Genomic DNA, 15827 nt, shown 5'->3' on the forward strand with positions numbered 1-15827 from the left:
CATCTTGGTAGTATCTAAGTTCTTCCTGTTTAATTATATCCTGGCTCAATATAACATGCGAGCCTATCTCTCGACTTGAAGCACTTGCAAGGAATGGGCGTGCGCGAAAACATGCGAGAACATTCTTCCCCACTATGATTAAGCTGATGAATGGATGGTTTCAACACTAGCATTTAGCAAATCTCGATGCTTGCAGCTGCCGAGAACAACAGGCGTGGCCGACTGCCGCCTGCGTCGAAGGATCGGAATGTTTAATTCTGCGGCTCCAGGGATGACACAAATTCCGTGCCGCGGCATCGTGCCGCACCCCAGGGCTGGCTCGGATTTGATAGTCGATGCATGCCAGACGATCTTTGACAGGACGTTCCGCAGAAGAACATTGGTAAAAGACGGAAAATACATGGGCTGTCAAGTCTCTGTCCGGCGATTCCACTGCTTCGGTAAGGCCGGTCGAGGCTTCAATTCATCCATCAGTACCTAGGTATGACCCGGTTGGCTTATACCCGCTGCAGTTGACGTGGCGAGCGCGTTCAAGCACCGCGTATTCATGGGTAGACGGTCTGATCACTGCATTGAGGTTCTCAAGGACGGCGCTCTTCAGTGACGCACAGTGCTCGTATGTAAAATAAAGATGAAATTGGCATTGTTGATAGAATGCTTGATCAAAAGGGACCTCATAATTCCCGGTGCAAGGCCAGCCAGCCATCGGAAAGCCTGGAAGGAGAGGGAACCAACGCGGCGAATTAGATAAGGCCGAGGAAACGGGGCAGCTGGGCAGTCTACTGTAGGCACCCGCGAACTTAACCTTATTGTGTGGGAACACAACGGGCTGGGCTGGCTGGGCGGCTCCCTTGACGATGGGGTCTGTCCTTGTGCGATGCAATGCGAGGCCTTTTTGTTGCAGTCACAGGATGACGAGGGGCCGGGAGTCGGTCCCAGTTTTTGGTCAGCGGTGGGGACGGAAATGACCATGGGACGACGGACATCTCATTTCCCCCCAAACCCAATGAGATGTTTTCGGCCATGCCAAGAGTCGATCATCGTAGTAGCGCAAGCGCCGGGGCGGGATCAGACACAAGTGACGGCTGTCATGCCGATTGGGGATTGTTTTCCTGACGCCACAACGCCTTTTGGAGCGGAAGTGTGTAATAGGTTGATGAAGCGAGGGCCGAGCTGGAGCGGGCATTGAAGACAATCACCGTGGAGATCATGACGGCGTAGTCGAGGAAATTAAGAGACACGAGCATCTTGTTATCGTGATATGCTCCGCAACACGTGCAGGCGGGCAATTTCCCGCCCACAACCGCTTTTACCAATTAGCTTTTCACGCCATGTCAACTGACTCGGGGTCCCTCTCTCGTTATCCGCTGTCAACCCCCAGGTGCCACTATGCCGTTCACAGGTTGGCTCTCCCGCTCTTCCGGGAGCCCATTCAGCTCGCTCTCTGTCGTCGACGGGCTGCCAGGCTGCTTCAGTCGACACGACCTCCGTCCCTGGCCACAACAGACGGCCCTGCAAAAGATCGAAACTATTGGTAACAGTTTCGTCACATGTGACGGTACTTGCTAGCATTACCCCAGTGTGGCGGAAGGAGGGATGTTACGTTCCAGGAAATCCGTACACCCTTCTGGCCCCTTTACCCCAGATGTCGGCGCTGGCTCCCCTGGGGTCTTCCTTGGCGTGCAGCTTTAGCCAGAGCTCGATCCTTGGAGAAGCTGCAAGGCAACATTGCAGTTCGCCAAGTCCGTGCAGGCGTCCAGCAACCCCGGTTAACCAGGCCCTTCCAGGCACAGCTTGTTGACGGGGAGAGTCGAATAGGACGCCGCGGAGCTCCTAGGCTGGACAGTATTGTGGGCGTGGCGCACCGAAAGTAGATCTGAATCCGATGGCTGGGCCGAGCCTGGCAACCCGGGGAAGCTTGTTGGCTCGACTCATGGAGCTATATAAGACGCCCGAAGTATTCCTGATCCGGCCACCCGTGCCTGTCCCTTTGTTCTCTTTACCACAATATCAAGGCCCGCCGATTCAAGCTTACACTGGTCACTCGCTTCTTTCACATCTCCGCCCGACACCGAGTTCCGAAAGACAACCAGTCACTACCGCCAATATGAAGGTCACCCTCCTCGCCGCCGGCCTCGTCGCCACCGTCTTCGCCCAGGACCTGTCCAGCATCCCCGAGTGTGCCCGGTCCTGCCTGACGGATGCCATCAGCCAGGACGGCCAGTGCCAGGCCACCGACGCGGCTTGCGTCTGCGGCCGTATCGACCAGCTGACCACCCTTGCCACCGGCTGCGTCCTCAGCGCCTGCGGACAGGACGTTGCTCTCAGTATGCCGAACCCCGTCCTTCAATGCCTCTCTGTGTGTGTTTATTCCGCGCCGGTAACTAACATGACTGCTTCCTTTTCAGACCAGGTCCTGCCCGCCGTCCAGACCTTCTGCACCAACGTTGGCTCTTCCTCCGGCTCTTCCGCCGCGTCCGCCCCAGCCAGCGCGACCGCCGCCTCCACCTCGTCTGAGGCGTCGGCTGCGAGCTCGGCCTCTGCCTCTGCCTCTGCCTCGGGGTCCGCCTCTTCTGCTTCTGCGACCGAGTCCCACTCCTCGGAGTCGGCCTCTCACACGAGCATGGCGACCAGCGCCACTGGCAGCGCGAGCGCCACTGGTGCCTCGGCGACCGCCACCTCCAGCGTTGTCACCGCTGGTGCGGCCCAGTACGGCTCCGTCAGCGGCTTGGCTGCTTTCGTCCTTGGTGCTATTGCCATCTTCTAAAGAAGTGGCTAGGCCCCTGGTATGACCGTCGGAGGAGTATTCTGTTGGATGCCATTAGGATGCCATTAGGATGCCGAATCTGAATCCAGTCCTTGTGTATTTCTACACCTTGAGCGTGAAAAAAGATTGGAAGTGATGAGTAATCTGCATACTAGAGACCTCAGCATACCCTGAAATAATAATAATATCTCAACGCCCAAAGTTTGCCTTGAAGCTTCCCAAGGTTGTGAAAGACCTGTGCTGGGGCTCGCATGACGCTGAAGGTCCCCAGTCACCTGGGCAGTCTGTTGACCGAGGAATCTACTATGGTATCCTATGAATGTGACAAGTGAGGGTATTCTTTTTCTTCCTGCAGACAAGTGTGCATCTATCGTACGATTCTCGTACGAGTTCGCCTGACACAACTCCCCGGTGTTTTGACAACATGATCTCATGATCGATGACCCAGAGGAAAATGTATTTAGGAAGAACTTTGGTGTCTTCGGACATATGTGGAATACAAACGAAACCAGTTTGGTTAGAAGGTCTTCCAGAGAATCATTTCCTAGAACAGACGAACATTGAGTTCTGATCTGGAAACAAGCTGAGCCGTAGTAGGCGGCCTGCACCAATGCCATTGTCTTGTTGCAAGGTGACCAATCATAAGAATCAGCCGGCCGACCATTTCTCAGAAGTGCAGGTGTGCGAGCCCTGCTCCTCAAACGACTGTATTTTCGTGAAGGGAGGGGAAGACTGCCGCGCTCGCCAGCCATGCTAGGAACCGGATGTGTATATTTAGGAAAATAGTGGAACAATCGTAGCTTCCTTGATCCTCTGAGCATGCGCCTGCCAATGGTTGTCAGTCGGCTTGGTTTTCTGGCCGGGATTCTCGCCAACTGCGTTGAAGTGGGAACTCTGATGGGGCCGTCCTGGCAAACGTTCTCCACAAAGAGGATCCTGGGGTTGCAGAACAGCGGTTCAAGTGGACGTGCATGGCCCGTTGGCGACTGCGCCGCTGCTGTGCATCCAAACTGAGACAGACCGGTCGTTCAAAGTGCAACCATAGAGAGAACACTCTGCTCTTGGCCATGTATGACTGCCGATTTTCCGTCGAGCTCCAAAATTGTCGCCTTCTTTCTTCAGGATTTTTCTGATGAAGAAAATTCCTAGTGACGACGACCACACTCGTTTCCACAAACGATCGACAACATGAGCAAAATCAACCCGCTGATCTCGAACGGCACCTGCTACTTCGCAATAGGGAGAAAGACTTCTTCAAACATTATACCGTGCGGCAATTCTGCATTCGGCACTCAACAATGTTGCCAGGAAGGCGACTTCTGCTTAGAATACAATGTTTGCTTTAACGCAAAATGTAAGTGAGAATTCTTTTTCATACATCCTACCAGTACTAATGGGCAGAATGCGCAGATACAACCACCTAGTAAGCTTGTTTACAGTCGCTTAAACCAATCACGTAGATTGGTGTTGTCCAAGATGTTTTTGCACCAGAGAACTGGCATTTTACTTCCTTGAATTTCGGGTTCTCAACCTCTTGCTGTTTTGCTAATTCCAGACAATCACAGTCTAGCCGGCTGCACCGATGAAGAATTCACATCGCCAAACTGTCCAGGAAAAAGTGCATCGCAACAACAGCTTCTCAACCTCGTACAATGCGCAGATTCCGAGACTGACAACTCGGTCGTCTGGAGTACTTGTTCCATGCCAGCAACACGGACCGAGATTGGCCCACCGGCGGCGTGTACCTGCAAAGACGCGGACAACGGGATATTGACGGGCCCCAAGAGGTTCTCCCAGATCGCGTCTCTACCGACAGCTGTTGGGCGTACGATCAGCTTCCAGCCGGGCCACACGCCCACGACGAGAGGAAGCGCCACTGCGACGTCCACGGCGAGTGACGGGCATGTCACGGCGGCGACAGAAACATTTACCGAACCACCATCGGCCCCATCGAGCACAACGGCCGCCGCCGACCCAGGCTTGTCAAAGGGTACCAAGGCAGGGATCGGCGTCGGCGTGGCAGCGGCTTGCTCAATAGTCATCGCGCTCCTCGCGTTCCTGTTCGTGACGTTCCGGCGGGCGCGCTCCAGGAAGCAGCCAGCGGGGAAGGCAGCATACCAGCCTGCGGCACCAGGACCGGACATGACCCAGTCGCCACCGCCGCAGTACGGAAGCACCATGGGCAATCCATACTACGACCCGTCGTCGCCGGCGCGCGACTTTTCGGCCTCGGGGTATCCGGGCTATACCGGCTTCAAGTCCGAGCTCCCCGCAGTGCCGATCGACAACAGCAGGCCTACGCGTATATCCGAGCTCCCAGCCGGGGCCAGCAGCCTGAACTTCTCTAACGGACGTGGTCTCGATAGGAATGCCACGCCGTCTTTGCTGTCCATGCCCGGGTCGCCGGGACACCTCAGCATGGTGTCGGATCTCTCGAGGGCGCCGTCGGTAGCGCCGTCAATGCAGTCCAGCCATGGCGATGGCTACGCAAGGGGTTATGCGACTGGAGGTACCGGAAATATGGCATCTATTGCTGAGCTGCACGGGTGAGAAGCAAGGACGGAGCGGACTGCTTACATCTAAGTTCTGCAACTCAATGCTACAAGACTACCCAGTCTTCTCACCTCCTCTGCCCACAAGCGCTTGCTACAACAAGATGCTGTCATGAGTGGAAAGATCCCATGCCCTGCGTGGGCATTGATTGAGAACTTGAAGAGTACTACGAATCTGATCAACACCGAAGAGTATATCTCAAATCTATGTAGGGTATAGTTTAAAGCGTCTATTCATACATTTGCGACTACAGAGCCACCAAGGTTGCTCAGTAATCACCGAATTGAATATCCATCACCGATCATTTCCAATGGGCGCATTCGAGAGCCACCTAGAGCCTCGAGACGTCGCGGGCGTGGCGACGCTTCTTGCAGGACTTGGCAGCAGACGTAGCGGCACTTTACACAGAAGTTGTTAGCGAAATCGCGTACTGCTACAATGAGTGCTCTCGGGGTACTTACGCAGAAGCTGAGCTTGTCTGGGAGGCCGCAGGCGCGCCAGTTGGGGCCGCAGCAGACGGCGTCTGGGCCGGGGCACCAGAGGCTGGGGCATCGCCGGTTGAGGTGGCCTGAGCAGCCGACGAAGTCGCCGCAGCAGCGCCTGTAGCTCCGGAGAGGCCTTTTGAGAGTCAGTAAACAAACAGGCATCAGTGATTGGAGACTGGGGCCTTACTAGTGACGGCGCTGGCACTGGCAGTGATCGGGATGGCGGACTGGGGCAGGTTCGTCCCCGCGGCAATCTGGGCTGGACCGGGGATGTCATAGCTCGTGAGGGAGTTGTAGATGTTCACCGAGATCCCGGCATCGCTCTCCTTGTAAAGGGCCTCGCCCAGCGTCCCCGAGGGCTGGAGGTCACCCGTGCCAGTGATGGCGAGGTTGAAGCACTGCGGGTAGTTCTGGGCTCCGTCTGCGTTGTTGGCGGAGTGCAGCGCGATGATCTCGTGGCGCAGGACGTAGTTGCCCGACGCGAGGGTCGGCGGGATCTGCAGGACCCACGAGTTGTTGTTGCTGATCAGCTCGTCCGCACCCCATGTGCCGGCAGAGGCCGAGACCAGCCCCACAGCGTCGATCTTGAAGAACTCGAGCGCCGTCTTGTCCGCCGTCGTGCAGTCGTCGCCGGCGCACTTGGCCAGGTAGTCGATGACGGGGCCCTTGTGGGAGGTGGGCCAGGTGTTCCAGTAGACCTCGATGGTATCGCCGGCCTTGGCTGTCGCGTAGCCCTTGGCATTGGTGGCAGACTTGTGGCAGATGATATCCCCTGAGGCGTAGGCGTCCGGGGCCACGAAGCCGTTGTCTGTGTCGGAGGCGGTCCAGCCTACGACGGTCGGAGGGTCCGTCATGTAAGGGAAGGAAGTCGGGTCATAGCCTTCGTACCAGGTGCCGGCCACATTGATACCGGTGACATGACCGTGGGCGGCAACTGAAGTGGCTCCAGCCACGATGGCAGCAAGGACCTTGACAGCAACGGAAGACATTTTGTTGTATCTTGTCTCGTGTGTTCAAACGGTTGTTGCAGGATATCGTTCAGTTCAGACCAGCTTTGGAAATGGATGAAGGATTGGCAAGAATTGTATCTTCAGTCAATGAAGTGAATGAGTGTCAACGAGGAAGTCCTCGACAAAAGAATGAAGGAATGGTAAAGATGTTGGAATGATGATTTTTGAAGTGGTTTGGCAAAGCAGACAACCACAGAGGTGAGAGACTGATTTATATGTATGTTCGTATGTAGTTACACATACAGACACAAAGGCCATGCACCAACCCCCTCGCGCCAAAGGACTGGCGGGTTCTAACGGCAGTGTTGGCTCATCCCCCCAAAAGTACTGGCTTCAATGTTGGGACGGGAATTCGGCACCGAATCTGGCGATGGAGTCGACGACATGCAGGTGGATGGGTCGGATTCGACTCAAGACACCACCAATACACGTACTCAGTAGCGCAGTCATCTTGGCCGGCGCGAATTCGGGCGCCCACTCGGGCAATTGTTTCCTGCGTGCCTGTTTCAGCGTAATGAATGCTTACGAGTCTAACCGGGGCGAGAAGGGCACATGAATAGGGGTTCCTCGGTCATGTTCCTGTCGAGGTACTGACTAGAACCTGCCGGATTACCAATACTCACCCCTCGTTCAGGATTTTGAAAGTGACCCCTTCTCAAACGGACATTGAAAATCGTATTGAGGGCATCAAGCACCGCCAAGACATCAAGATCTACGAAATCTGGGGATATCTCTTGGCGACAGGCTTGGTACGAAGCTTGGCAACGGAACATTGATGGAGATGACGATCTCGGGCGATTCGCCCAGGGGCTAAAGGGGCTATCGGCCGGGACTGGACCGGTGAGTGAACATTTAATTAATGCAGTGGGCCTCGTTTTGCCTTGCACACGCGGAAAAACTGTTTTCTGGGTCCCACGCGACCCGGCCCTAAGGTAAGTAAGCTCTGGCCGTCATTTCGGGCGTTGCCCGGCCTTGAAACACCTAGACCGGGTTGCTACTAGAGAGGGTCAACACAGCTAGGAACAATGCAGTTATCGTTGAGCTCCTGGATGGCAGCGAGCATGAGAGAGGGGCGTTTTGTTTGAGGATACAGGGGTCCAGGAGCGGGACAAGATTACAGGACTGGCGCGGCTCAAAACCTCGGAACCTTGGAAGGGTTGGTCCTTCATGGGCGGATCATATCAATGATCCTGCCCCACCCACATTATGATGTCAGCATCATGGAGAAGAAAAACGGTCTGCGATAGCGCTGCGATAGCAGAGCAGTCTGTAATTTTGTCTTGATGTGTGCGGCGGCTCCCAGCCGCCATTGCCGTCAGCGACTAATTTCTGAGCGATGAGACGTCACTTGGGCTTCACGGCAGCAGCCGAAAAACTGCTACCAACTTTCTCCGAGAGTTTTTCAGTCCTCAGTTTCCTTCTTTCGCGATGCTCACTTCGCGGATTTATTCAAACTTCACTGGCCAGGGCGCGGAACCGACTGGCGTTGGGTTGGCTTCACAAAGCAACTAATAAGTTCAGATCCAGAATCCCTTTGTTTTTTCCTAGATGGCAACAAACAACTCGCAACATCGGAATCGTCGTCCTGTCGATACTAAAGACAGTATCGTGTGAATATGCCTGTACGACTACAAGTCTCACTAGATCAGAGTTGGCACAACGCCTATGAGATATCCTTTGTCCTCGCTTTGATCTTTCCATTTCCAATTATCGATTTACATCTAACACATTAGACTCACAGTGCAGATAGGAACTATGCGACCACAACCAAGTTGACAGTTATCTCGTGGTCAGTTACTTCGTGGTAGGGAACACCGATGCGTATGTGTCTCTCATTCTCCTACCCAACTCTGGGGAAATGTGTAATATACCTCATCCTAATCTCCAATATTTACAATTTCAGCCCCAGAAACTCTTGCCGCTTCTATTCCGCACACGTCCGAGGACATACATAGCGCCTTCATACCCATGGTGGTAAACCCTCAAGACCCCGCGTTTAAAAAACATACGGTGTCTACAACAATGGTTAAAATACGATAAGTGCGTGTAGCCTCAGGCTTAGCCTTGCGACGCGCAGACAAGGCTAAGGGGCACCATCACCTATCGTAATTTAACCATCGTTATCGACATCGTATGTTTTTTTAAACGCTGGGTCTTGAGCGTTTACGTGTCTCATACAATTCGTTATCATCACAACCGGCCCAAATCTTTTTACCTTTCTTTTGCCGTCCCCTCTAATGCAATCGTGTCCATGGGCGTGGTCATACATCTCATACATTGACTCATTTTCACATCAGCAGCCAGTCCATGCAAGACTCGGATCACATTCACCGCAGCATCCCGCTCGGCCTCCTGTTCAGGGAGCCCATGCTCTTCTTCATCCTGAGGCCGAACGAGCTCACGGAACGGCGCAGCCGGACGTTTGTGTCAGGTGCAGGTGCAGGGACGGCGATATGGTCTTTGACTATGCCCGGGCTGGAGCTGGAGCGCTCACTGTCGGCCGAGGCGGTCGATATGTGTGTTGAGGCCCGGGATGTCTTGCGGCGGTGGCCGGCATAATCTGAGCCGCTGAGGACCGACGAGGGCGGCCGCGGGAAGCCTGTGCCCTCGATGCAGCAATCACAGCCTGGCGGGTGGGGTGATGTCTTGTAATACCACATTGGTTGAAAGTCGGCTACCTCGTCATACTCCTCGTCCTCGTCCTGCTCATCGTCGTAGTCGACGCGGGTTGGTAGATTTGCCAGGCGAAGGCTTGAGCGCCACTGTTGTTTCACAGTCAGTATTATGATGTGTTTGGGTGCATGGATCAATTCTGAGGGGGTCTCCTACCATGGGCGTTGAGTTGACGACAGGCTGTTCAAATACAGGTGAGAAGGTTGGATCGCTCGATCTATGTGGCGTTAGCTAATGTGCTCCGATGGACAGACCCGGCTACCGGATGCCCGATGGCAAGACGGCCCGCGATCAATAGACATATGGGGGTGGTATTATTACTTTGGTAGCGACTTTTTCCTCGTTTCTCCGAAGAGGTGGCGCAGCCACACACGAACCATGGTAGGCTAGAGCGCCGGCGATGAAGGGTGGGTATTGATTAGGCCGAGAGGCTTGACTACGGGTGATATCGTCAACGGTGAAGAAACACAGGCGGCGTTTCTGAGACAAGAAGCGGTATGAGACGTCAAGGGTTGATGTCAGGCCGAAGGAGGGTGAAGACGGTGGCACAATGGTGAAGATCAGTACAGCAGTCCAAGAGCCGGGATAGTTGGATCAAAAGCAGACGGCGCAGGTGGCTGACTGGCAGGTCGTCCACCATGCCGACTTATATCACAACACAACTAACTATTGAATCATTCCAGGGCCCGTCCCATGTGGCGTCAACATTGTGGAGACCATCCGAGCGAGGCTTGCGAGAACTGGGTTAAAAAACCAAGATGGCCTTCTCGTTCGGACAGTTCGTTGAGCTTCTGCCGCAGCCTGCGCCAATAATATGCAGAGCACTGACCGCATATGCAGGCCCCAGAAGCGACCCCCCTCGACTTCTGTCACAATACCACATCCCGCATCTTATCACCCGTCTGTGCGCCCAACGGATCTTGCCCATCTTTCGTCCAATGTCCGTCTCTGCCCGGGCCAGATTCTGCCCGTCAGCCTGTCCATACATGAAAGTATGCGGGAGGTATGCGGGAATCTGTCTCACTGCTGAAGCTTGTGCGTATCTTGTGCAGCAGGTGAGGGGAGAGGACGGGTCTTGAAACGAAACAGACGAGAACTGCAGGGGGAGAGCGCGCTACGGGGCTGTGGGCAACCCTCCAGCCCTCCAACTGCGGGCCTGTAGCCAATTGCGGAGCGGCGGGGCTGCGGCCTAGTGCAAGGGACGCTCTTCCCGCGGCCATGTTGCCCTCATCGAGTCGCAAACCGTTGCTGCTAATGCAACCTCGTTGCTGCAAGCACCAACATGAACCCCGTCCGAGCACGACTAAGAACTCCCCTGCTCGTCCAGCCACCAGCCACTTGAAGAACCAAGAACCTGCAGAGGGCTGGCAACTGGGTCGTTGCCAACTCGACAGCTCGAATCCTCAAACTGGGCTATCTTCCGCGCCAGCCAAGCGTCACAGGACCTGGCTCTATCAAGGAACCCGACCATCTCATGTCAGGGGCATGTGGGCTAACAAAGGCGGGGATGAGGACTGTGAGGATCGGCAAGCTGGATGCCCTCATTCTCTTCGGTCGTGATAAGCTAAAGTCTAGTATCTCCCCCCGCTCAGCGAGCATGACCCGTGACATGAATTGTGGATGCTCTCCCCGGTTTGTTCCTGTTCTCTCCCTGTCTCTTCAAAGCCCCTTCCTCTCGCTCTACCTGCAAGCTCAGATGCGACTCGCTGAATATGATCATAGGCTTCGCCAACGGTGGGTGTCAGAGTTCGCCATCACGACACGCCAAGGCAGCCGTGACCGGGCCTGGTCCGACTCGAGCCTGCGAGACCAACCACCGGCAGATGTCCAACGTGAGCCGGGCGAATTCCCCGGGCCCTGTCTTGGAACAAAAGAGTAAGGGTCATAAAACGTCAAAACGTCGACGCCGTAACCGCGCCGGCCCGCGTCGCCCGCAACCCGGGCTCGCGGGCATGTTCAATGCTGTGGTTCCATCCCCCACGGTTGCCGTTACGACGCCGTTCATTTCCGCTCGACCCCCCGTGCTCGGAAAAGTTTTCCATCATGGTTTCGTGCTGTGTGGAGGAGGAAAGGTAATCGATTCTATCATGTCGTTCTGTCGTATTGTGAGGTCGTGTCATGTTCACGTCTCATTCCGTCGTAATTTCGTCCTGTTCCCGTCATGTCCCATGACGTCTCTCATTACTTGTACTCGTTCCCGTTAATCATAACAGCCTCGTGGATGCCCCCGTTCCAACCGCACTTGACCATCCAGAACATGGCAAAAAACGGCGTCGTCATGACCGCCAGCACCCCGCCGAGGACCAGCTTGAAGATCTCTGGTGCCCAACGCGAGGCGTAGACCCAATCGCCGCCAGCGCCGACCTTGGACCCGACGGCGGTCAGGATCCCGACGGACGGGCCGAACAGGATGCAGAAGCTGACGAAGGCCACCATGAGGGCCCGGACGGCCTGCGCGAGCACGTACAGCGCCTTGCGCTTTATGCTCCCCCGCCGCTTGCGCAGCTGCTTCGACTGGTCGAGCAGCATGAACCAGCGGATGCAGCGGCTCAGGCGCTCCGTCGAGCTGGGCTCCGAGATGAAGCCTATCGGCTGGATGTTGCCCTTGCGCAGGTCCCGGTTCACGATGAACATCTCGATCATCCATGTCATCAGGCACTGCACGATGATGGTCACGGCCGTGTCACCAGCCAGCGTGTTGGGGAACTGCCATAGCCTTATTGGGTCATCCGTTGTGGTGTACATGGCTGTTGGTACCGTCAGCTTCCTTCACGAGCAGTCAGGCATTACGGGGATGGTGCAGAGGCTCGGTAGAATAGACTCACCATAGGCGAGGGCAAAGTTGATCCCGCCCGAGATGATCAGGGCGCCGATGCCATGCGAGCCGGCGATATACAAGAACTGGTGCAGAGTCAGGTGTGAGCTCGGCACCCTCTTGTCCGGGAGGCGGACTCCGGGAGGCGTCTGGCGTTCAGATGTGGTATAGTTGCTCAGCGGCAGGCCGGGCGCGTCCTCGGATGTCTCCCGAAAGTTCGGCTTGGAGACATTCGACCACCAGGTCTGCAGGACGTTCTTTGCTCCCCTCGCCATGTTTACTGGCTTTATCACCTGCTCGGTGATCTGGAATCGCTCAGAGGCTGTGGACCCATGGGTGGAGAAAGAAACGGATGAGGAGGCCGAAGACGGGATACCGCTCGAGCACACCGCAACGGAGCGGCACCAGCCAGGACATTATAACAAGGCCTGAGGTGACACAGGCGTGTTGCCTTCTGCTAAAAGAACCAGGCATTTCCCTCAGAGAACTGGCCGTGGCTGGGCGCCGGTCTCTTGTGATGGCAGCCTTACTACGGGGGATCCCAGCCCGGCATATATCCTTGGCATATATGCAGCACGCGCCGACTCTAACAAGTCAACACTGCCACTGACGCTTGCACATGGGGCTGGACGATTGGGCTAGTATGCATGATTGACCATAGAGGGTTAACGGGGCTAGCGAGTCGGCTACATGTGCACACGTTGTTGCGTTCCTCGTCGGCGCGGCCCAGCCCCCAGGGACAGACCTCGGGAGGGAGCCGGCGGTGATGCCTCGTACCCAGCACTTGAGCATCGTGAGACGGCCGTATCGTAAGCACCAGACCTTTTGTTCTGGAGAGCATGATAACTCTATCAGGGTCCAAGGCGACTGTGCACGTTCTCATGCTGCACCTCGTGCAGGAAGACGTCATCCGCCAGCTGATCTGCAGCACGGAATGTCGAAATCGTCCAGTCCTGCCAGTCTCGCCATGCACGGGGCCCAGCGAACCCAGGCACAACCCAGGACAAAAGGTGCGAAATGTGGCCTAGAGTTCCTCCCGATTTGCTCAAACACGGTCAATGCAGACAGCCACCGCCGCAAGCGAACAGGCGAGCGAACAAGGCCGCCGTGGATCAGGCTTGGCTCGCCTAATAAAACTTCGGACGGTGACCCAATCTAACCCCGACCTCGCCGCGTCGCAATGTTCCGCGCCGTCACGGGCGACAAGGTCGCGGACCGGCAACAGAGCTGCATCTGTCTGGGCCCTTTTATTCTCCTTCTTGGGTCCAATTCAATTTTCTCGCCTCCCCCACGACCACGCCGCACCTTTCCGCGTTCTTTAGTTGTAAAGTATCGCGCTCCGGCCTGGATTCGCATGGACCGGGAACCTTGCCAAGCCGCCCCAGACACCGGGCGGCCCTGGTCGTTTCCGTGCCGTGTCATGCGGTGATTCGTGCGCTGGCGCCGCCTTTCCTGGTCCGACCTTGCCCACGATGGACTCTCTTGGTCACTGGGTGTGATGTGTTGAGGACTCGTCCCGAGTCGATGACGGCCCGGCGCCTTCCACCGGGACTATCCTTTCCCTTCAGGTGTTCGAGGACGCCACGGCTTTCAAGCGAGAGAATGCGATTCTGGTACGGTATCAGCTCCGTGAGCACATTTGCATCCGGGATGGCTCTTGTAATCTTAGTGATCTACGATGTGATGCCTCACGGGCAGGGGTCTTTTTCCTAGAGGAGCCTCAAGGGTAAGGGCCACACATTGTAAGGCTGGTTATGCTCGTGTGCAACTTTTTCCGTGTTCGCTCTCGCTCGTATTACATGAGGAAATTTTATGCTTTTGTTGAGAATACGACTGCCAGCACATCAGGCATCGAGAAGTCGATTCTTCAAACTCAGCCATGAGCTCCAAGCTGCACCGTTGTTTCGTCTTGCGAGGAGGGCAAATGAGGCCACTTTTACAAGTCTATTGAGTTTATACGGATTGTGGCTGAGCCGAAGAAAAGCAATAACCTGCAGATGAACAATATCTAAGCTTTTCGACAAAATATTGCCTCAGGCGCTAATACGGGCACAATCACACTATATGTCGACAGGTATACTCCACGTGCAAGCACTACACTCGGAAGATATCCAACCAGTGGCAAACAAGGCACTTGCATTCCTATATAGACTGGTACCCTTAGTTCCAAGGTTATCACCCAGCTTTGATAAGCGGGAAGCTGTTAGTCTGACACACCAAGCATGCATGTTGCTCGGCGGTTAAGAGGGCCTCGAACACTGCGGTACGAACCGAATAATTCTATTAGCAAATATTATTTGTGCCAGGGGCAATTCTTCGTGTCTGGCAAGGTCGGGCTGGACACGATTGTGTATCTGCCAGCACGGGGCCAGCATCACCACCTCGGTAGAGAACGCAGCATGTGTCTGTGACTGAGTATCACTCCGTCACGGAATGAGAACCAAAGAATGACAGTATCGCTTTGAGCTCGGGAACAATTCCCGAGTTCTAAAATGACGGGACAAATTCCAGATCTAGGCTGTACCAGTCCCCGCATTCCCATCGCAGCGAGTCGATTGACAGTTAGGAGAGGTACCTATGTACCCTGTCAATCTGAAGGAAGGTGCCTGTATGTTACGCAACCCCCACTACTACAATGGATTCTTTGAGCAACCGATCAGTTGGCCTTCATCTTGTCTTTCCTAATCCTTCTGGCATAGGTCGTCCTGTGCGAAGTGCTTAATCGAGTATTTATATTCGTAGTGTTCGAACAGTTTGATAATCCATCTGTCAATCAAGATCTGCTGGTCGATACCAAATTTCCCGTATGAAGGGATGCTATCATTTCACACCACTTAATGCCGCTATTTCATAGAGAATACCTAACGTCCCCAGCCCACATTCTAATAGTTCCCTAAATCCAACTACCCTATACCTATATTTATATATATACACATTTATCCCTACTTTATCTATACCCCCCTATAACTTTATAAGGAATTTTTTTTTAATTATTAAACTTTCTTTAAATATTATTCTAATTACTATAAAGAAATATAAAAAAAAATCTATAATATATTTATAATAATTAGGAATAAAATATTTATATAAAAAGTTTTTAAAATTTAATATATTTTATATATTATATTTTATAATTATTTTTAATATATAAAATAAATTTATTATTTATAAATTTTATTAATTTTTTAATATTTAAAAATTAATTAATATTATTTTAATTAATTAAAATAGTTTAAAGTATATTTTAATTTATTAAGAAATATAAACTTTAATAAGCTAAATAATTTCTTTTTTAATATTTTTATTAAAAAATAATTAAAGATTTTTTAATTTATTATTTTATTTTTAAAAATTATAAATATTAATAAATTAAAATAAAATAATTAAAAATAATAATAAAAAGAATATATTTATATAGTTTAATTTAATATAACTATTTATTATAAAAACTATTAAACTAAATAATTATTAAAATATTAATAAAAAATTAATAAAAAATTTAAAATAATATTTATAATTAATTA

The 15827-nt window shown here is 53.2% G+C and overlaps 4 protein-coding genes across 4 annotated transcripts; 1 reads left to right on the forward strand and 3 right to left on the reverse strand.

The window, feature by feature from the left end:
* Positions 1 to 1418: 1418 nt before the first annotated feature.
* On the forward strand, positions 1419 to 2968 carry KVR01_000306 (uncharacterized protein). Its single transcript, XM_044781559.1, has 2 exons — positions 1419 to 2327; positions 2409 to 2968. Exons 1-2 carry the CDS (start codon positions 1886 to 1888, stop codon positions 2765 to 2767), a joined length of 801 nt encoding a protein of 266 aa, XP_044650255.1. The 5' UTR covers positions 1419 to 1885; the 3' UTR covers positions 2768 to 2968.
* A 2683-nt stretch (positions 2969 to 5651) lies between these two features.
* On the reverse strand, positions 5652 to 6794 carry KVR01_000382 (uncharacterized protein; the record flags this gene model as incomplete). Its single annotated transcript, XM_044792013.1, has 3 exons — positions 5652 to 5718; positions 5782 to 5938; positions 5993 to 6794. The coding sequence occupies 3 exons, from the start codon at positions 6792 to 6794 to the stop codon at positions 5652 to 5654; spliced, it is 1026 nt and encodes a 341-aa protein (XP_044650331.1).
* A 1805-nt stretch (positions 6795 to 8599) lies between these two features.
* KVR01_001058 (uncharacterized protein) lies at positions 8600 to 10188 on the reverse strand. Its single transcript, XM_044785384.1, has 3 exons — positions 9810 to 10188; positions 9645 to 9705; positions 8600 to 9577 (listed from the first exon to the last, which is right to left on the reverse strand). Exons 1-3 carry the CDS (start codon positions 9866 to 9868, stop codon positions 9143 to 9145), a joined length of 555 nt encoding a protein of 184 aa, XP_044651007.1. The 5' UTR covers positions 9869 to 10188; the 3' UTR covers positions 8600 to 9142.
* A 678-nt stretch (positions 10189 to 10866) lies between these two features.
* Positions 10867 to 12701, reverse strand: KVR01_000670 (uncharacterized protein). The gene is made up of 2 exons (XM_044791208.1): positions 12314 to 12701; positions 10867 to 12235 (listed from the first exon to the last, which is right to left on the reverse strand). The coding sequence occupies exons 1-2, from the start codon at positions 12576 to 12578 to the stop codon at positions 11670 to 11672; spliced, it is 831 nt and encodes a 276-aa protein (XP_044650619.1). The 5' UTR covers positions 12579 to 12701; the 3' UTR covers positions 10867 to 11669.
* Between the last annotated feature and the right edge of the window lie 3126 nt (positions 12702 to 15827).

The sequence above is a fragment of the Diaporthe batatas genome, assembly GCF_019321695.1.
Source record: "Diaporthe batatas strain CRI 302-4 chromosome Unknown Contig00001, whole genome shotgun sequence".
Lineage (NCBI taxonomy): Eukaryota > Fungi > Ascomycota > Sordariomycetes > Diaporthales > Diaporthaceae > Diaporthe > Diaporthe batatas.